This window comes from Chrysochloris asiatica, unplaced genomic scaffold, assembly GCF_000296735.1.
Source record: "Chrysochloris asiatica unplaced genomic scaffold, ChrAsi1.0 scaffold00045, whole genome shotgun sequence".
Taxonomy (NCBI): domain Eukaryota; kingdom Metazoa; phylum Chordata; class Mammalia; order Afrosoricida; family Chrysochloridae; genus Chrysochloris; species Chrysochloris asiatica.
Window position 1 is genome coordinate 9,201,793 of NW_006408563.1, and position 6,245 is coordinate 9,208,037.

At 38.0% G+C, this 6,245-nt stretch overlaps 1 protein-coding gene across 1 annotated transcript in view; it reads left to right on the forward strand.

The window, feature by feature from the left end:
* Positions 1–6,245, forward strand: part of MPP4 (membrane protein, palmitoylated 4 (MAGUK p55 subfamily member 4)) — a 40,416-nt gene that overhangs the window by 33,404 nt on the left and 767 nt on the right. Inside the window, 3 exon segments of the mRNA XM_006878381.1 lie at positions 2,986–3,079; positions 3,787–3,895; positions 5,122–5,256. Of these exon segments, the coding sequence (XP_006878443.1) occupies positions 2,986–3,079; positions 3,787–3,895; positions 5,122–5,256 (338 nt within the window).

A 6,245-nucleotide genomic window follows, 5' to 3' on the forward strand; every position in this document is an offset into this window, starting at 1 on the left:
CTGTATACTAACCTTGAATTTATCGACACCATGACATTTTAAAGACAAATACTTGGCCAACTGATTGGAAGGTGTTCATATTTGTGTTCATTCCAAAGGAAGGTAACCAAACATAATGTGGAAATATCAAACTGTATCATTAATACCACATGCAAGTGAAAAATTATCACAGCAGTAAGTATATTGACAGGAAGCTGCCAGAAATTTAAGCCAAATTCAGAAGAGGACCTGGAACTAGTGATGTCATCACTGACATCAGTTGGATCTTGGTTGGAAGCAGAGATGACCAGAATGATGTTTATTTGTGTTTTATTCATTATGCAAAAGTTTCCAATTGTGTGGATCCTAACAAGCTATGGACAACATTGCGAAGAAGAGATATTCCAGAATACTTACTTGTGCTCATGAAGAACCTGTACACAGACCATGAGACAGTCATTAGAACAGAACAAGTGGATACTGACTGGTTTAAAATCAGGAAAGGTGTTTGCCAGGGTTGCATTCTTTCACCATATTTATTCAGTCTGTATGCTGAGCAAATAATCTGAGAAGCTGGATTATATGAAGAAGAATGTGGTATTAAAATAGGAGGAGGACTCATTAACAACCTGTGATATGCAAATGTCACAATCTTGCTTGATGGAAGAGGACTTAAAAGAATACAATTTTCAGTATGATTGCACCTTAATGTAAAGACAAAAATCCTCACAGCTGAACCAGTAAATAACAACACAATAAACAGAGAAAAGACTGAAGTTGTTAAAGACTTCATTTTGTATAAATCTACAATTAACATTCATGGAAGCAGCAGTAAAAAAATCAAACAGTATATTGCATTGAGTAAACCTGCTGCAGAAGACCTCTTTAAAGTGTCAAAGAGCAAAGACGTCAGTTTGAGAATTAAGGTATGCCTGACCCAAGTTATGGTATTTTACATCATTTCATATGCATATAAAAGTTGGGCGATGAATAAGGAAGATTGCAGAAAAATTAATGCATTTGAATTATGGTGTTGGTGAAGAATATTGAAAGTACCACAGAAAACAAACAAATCTGTGTTGGATGAAGTACAGCCAGAATGCTCTTTCGAAGGACAAGAGACGAAGAGATGGCGACACTTTGTCTCTTGTGCTTTGGAGATTTGTTGGTAGGGGTCTGTCCATAGAGAAGGACATCATGCTTGGTAAAATGGAGGGCCAATAAATAAGAAAAAGACCCCCAATGAGATGGACTGACATGGTGGTAGCAACAAAGGCTTTAAAGATAAAAACAATTGTTAGGATGGTACAGGACCGGAGAGTGCTTTGTTCTGTTTTGTACGGTGTTGCTATGAGTTGGAATTGACTCAACAGCACTTAACAAATATCACTTTGTAAGGACCAAACTGATTTTACCTACCTAGAGACTGCTTGACTAAACTCTAGTCAGGCTCAGGAAAGCATTTTAAATAGACAAGGCCTCAGTTTTTAGTTCCCTCCAGAGACAAGGTCAATCTCCATTCTGTACATTAGCCTGAACACGTCCTCTAGCTCCAAGAAAATGATATATGTATAAATAGCCAGGCAGCTCAAGGCCAGAGACCAGATGTTTTCCTTTACCCTAGCCTAAGAACAAAGAACACCAGTCCTGACCAATTGAACTGTAACATCTCATAGTTTGCCAATTGTTAACCAATCCAAAGATTGTAAAGCTGAGAAACCTGAGCTGTTTGAAAACTCTATAAAAACCCTGCAGACAATGAATTCAGGGCTCTTTCCCTATTCCGATGCGTCGGATAAGGTTAGAGACCTGGCTCGCGCTTGAATAAACTTCCCTTATGTATTTGCATTGGTACACGGCTCCTGGGTGGTCTTTGGGGACCCCGAATTCTGGGCATAACAACTTAACAACAATAGTGTCTTTTTAATTTAAAAAATGTATATACATATAATTTAAAAACAAGGAACTTTGATGGTGCAATGGTAAGCTCTTGGTTGCTAACCAAAATTTTGTTGGGCAATTTTAACCCACCAGCTGCTTCTTGGAAGTTAAGACCTGGTGAGCTGCTTCCATTTGTTGTTGTTGTTAAGTGCCGTCGAGTCATTCCTTTCATAGTGATGCTGTATAGGGTTTTCAAGAAGTGCTGGTGAGTTGAACTGCCAACCTATCAGTGGTCCAGTGCTGTATCCCACAGCGCCACCCCAGGACTCCAGCTGCTTCACACTACCTCATTAGATTTCCTATACTTTTTTTTTTTAGCAGCTTCCACAAAGCTTAGGCTTGCAGGGTATACCCTTTGGTCGGTTGATGATGCATGGAGGGGATTGCAACAACAGCAAAAAAGAGATAATTAAAAAAAAAAAAATAGCCTGCTATAATGTGATGGCTGGAACTGTGGTTATCTTAACAGGGCAAATGATTTCGTGGGCCTTATGCAGCCCACAGGAGTCCTCGTGTGGCACTGTGGGTTAAAACACTGGACCACAAGGTTGGCAGTTCTAACTCACCAGCCACTCCTTGGAAACCCTAAACTGGGTCGCTATGAATCGGGTTAGACTCGACGGCACTTAACAACAACAATGTAGCCAGATGTTCCCCACCCCTGTTCTAGTGCCTGGTGTTAGGAAAAACATTGGATTGCTAACTGCAAGGTTGGTGGTTCAAACCCACTTGCCACTCTTTGGAAACCCTATAGAGGATCTCTGTGACTTGGAACTTACTCAATGGATCTTAACAACAACAATGTTTCAGCCTTGCTATTCTGGCTTGATACTTTGTGCAGTGTCTTCCACACTGTTAAGCACTCAATAAATGTTTTAGAGTAACAGATTTTGGTATGGATGCTATTTTCGTATCATCATTTTAATCTTCCTCAATTTGGTTCTAGCATTTATCTATTTGTTTATGTATTTACTTATTTTATTTTTATTGGACAATTCATTGGCAGTAAATTAAAACATTTTGAAGAACGTTAAATCTTTCATTACTTTTTTTTTTTTATGGTAGATACTACTCACTCCAAAAAGAATTATGAAATGAATGGACGTGAGTATCATTATGTGTCAAAGGAAACATTCGAAAGCCTCATGTATAGCCACAGGTAAAGGCAAAGTTCAGAATCAAATTCATGGGTCTGATTGCTTACATTCAAAATAGATAACCTATTTTTTTTTTAAATCAATTTTCTAAAGGTCTTGAGATAATTCCTTTGGTTTCTGCAAAGGTAAGTAAGGAAATGTATGTTGATGTTTAAATACAACAACTCATTGGATTTGAAGAGTGAGCAGAAGTGTGATACAAACTAGATCATTTGAGGAAGTGCCATTGCTGGTGTTAAGTGGTGTTCAGTGCTCCCCAGTGGATTCTGACTCATAACAACCCTGTAAAGGGTTTCCAAGCCTGTAATCTTTGCAGGAAGGGAAAACCTTATCTGTCTTCTGGGGAGTGGGTGGTAAGCTCAAATTGCTACTGGTGGTTCACAGTCCAGTGTTAATCTACAGAACCATCACGCTCCCAAGTGAAGTCCTAGCTATCCACATTTTTTTGGATCCTTATGAATATCCATTAATTCTTTTTGTGTTAGCAATTTCCAAGCATATACATTATCATCTGTTGGAGTCTACCTTGTTTTGTTGTTGTCGTTAAGAGCCATTGAGTCAGTTCTGACTCATAGCAACACTGAATATGGTTTTCAAGAAACATGTGGTAGGTTTAAGCCACTGATCTTGAGGTTAGCAGGCCAGTGCTTAGCCTACAGTGCCACATTACTAATATTTTACTTACAGAGTTATCTCCTCTTTGTCTCAGGATGCTGGAGTACGGTGAGTACAAAGGCTACCACTATGGCACTAGTGTGGATGCTGTTCAAGCAGTTCTTCATGAAAGATAGGTATGTGTTATGTACTTAGAGCCTCAGGTGGGTTTGGTGTGGAGGATTTCTCATCTCCTTAAAGTAATGAATGCGTGGCATCCATTTTCTGCACATGCTGTAAAATATAGTTGAAACTTTCGTTAACCTTTTAGGATAAGATCCCTCCCCACATCTAGGGGTCATGATCTTACCTGAAGGATAAGTCAATTATCATTGTCTTGCCTTCAGTTAGGAAAAGAAATCTTGCTTCTCAAACATAAAACTAGGTCCAGAGAAGCAGCGATGCCAGCGATGGAAGCAGAGACGATGATATGGAGAGATGGAGTGGCTGGGGACTCTGGACTCAGGGAGGGAGAGGGACTGTGTGCTGACGGCTGGGGAGCAGGCTTGCGGGATATACCCTTTGGTTGATTGATGATGCATGGAGGGGATTGTAATCATTTCAATGAAATGAAATACAATAGGATGAATGTAAAGCTGATATTCTCCCATGTAAACTATTATTCAATTCACAATAAAAACTTAAAAATAAAAAAAAAAACCCATAAAACTAGAGATGAGTGAGTGGGTACAAAGAAAAGTTAGAATCTTTCTTTCCTTGATGTTGATCACAAAAGCTTCAAGGTAACTTCTTGTGGAGGAATAATAAGGCATTGTTTTATACAAGAAGGTAAAGTTTTCAGTTATATCTGTAGCTACCTCCTGAGACCATATGTGGACTAGAGCAGAATAGAGCAAGTTAAGTAAGATAAGGGACATACAATGTATAAGCCAAATTTTTATGATCATTGTATTTATTTGTACTTTCATTAACGTGACAATTGACTTAGCCTTCAGGTAACCAACAGAGAATCAAGGGAAGAGAGATGTGCTCTTACTTGGGTCACAGGTGGTCACGGTCAATGTGAAGATGGCAGGAATAAACAATGTGAGGTAATGAAAGAGGAAAGGGCAGTAGATGTGAAACAGAGCTGATCCACCTTGAAAATAATGTCTTTGTCCCATGACATCATTGTGGAGTCCTATTTTCAGATTTCTGTATGAATGCCATAGCTAGAAAGTGGAAGAGCCAAAATTTGAACTTAGTTTTCATTCTAGAGCAGTACCTCTTCATTATTAAAAGTTTTGCTTTTTAAGACTTGTGGGCAGATGAGAGTATACTCTAACTAAAAATAATTGCTAGTTTTTGATAATAGAAAATTTGAGGACTTTATATTAACTCTAGGAAATTTGAGCTTGTTTTCAAATGTGCATTTAATTTTTCTGCATAGTTTATTCAAGTAGCTCGAACCCAAGAAATGAAACTCTATGTCATATTTATAAAACCATCTAACTTGAGTCGTATGAAGCAATCTCAGAAAAATGCTAAGATCATTACAGACTACTTTGTAGAGATGAAGTTCAAGGTAAGATAGAGAGTAAGTGCTTGATTTTATATTTTCCTAGTAACAAAATCATAGCATTGCTTCTATAGGATTCTTATTAAGAAATGTAGTATTTCTAATATAATTCTGTTTGTCTTATCCTTTGCTCTGGTGGTGCTGGGGTTAGATGATGGGCTGCTAACCACAAGGTTGGTGGTTCAAACCCATCAGCTATTCTGAGGGGGAAAGCTGAGGCTGTCTGCTTCCATAAAGATTTATCATCTCAGAAACTCTATACAGAGTCACTATGAGTTGGAATCAACTCAGTGGCATTGAGTTTTGGCTTTGGTTTGCGGTTTTTACTGGACCTCACATAGATGTTAAAAGAAAGTTGAATAAATGCTATGATGCCACCCTTCGTTTTTTTTTGGTGGGTCTATCTTTAAAATACTCGACGGCACATAACAACAACAACAACAAAATCTTTAAAAAAAAAAAAAGGACCCAGATACATAGAAATTGGGTGTATGGGTGTACATAAGCCTGTATCTTAAGGATATTTCAACTTTAAAAAGACAATTGTGAATATATTTTGTATCTTATTACCTTACCTTTCATTACTTTTGTTTCCATAAATTTTCAATGACTGCTCTTTGAAAGTCTGATTCTCCAGGTTGCATTCTGGTTCAGTGGAGTTCAGGGCTGCATTTTCTGAGGGTTTTTAAATTTCTATAGGAATTTAAAATTGCGTTCTCAATTTGATGATTGTTTAAACAAATTAATAAAAATTGTCTAATGTGTGTAATCAACTTGTAAAGGAGGACTTTCACAAGATTCCAGTACCTGCATTTGCATTTATGTTTATGATTGCATTGACAGTAACTAGTACTATTTTAATTGTCATGAACAAATAAAATAACAGCAATAAATGTCTGGTAGCGTAGTGGTTACGAATCGGGCTGCGAACCTTAAGGTCAGCGGTTCGAAACTACCAGCCGCAACGCGGGAGAAAGATGAGGCTTTCTACTCCC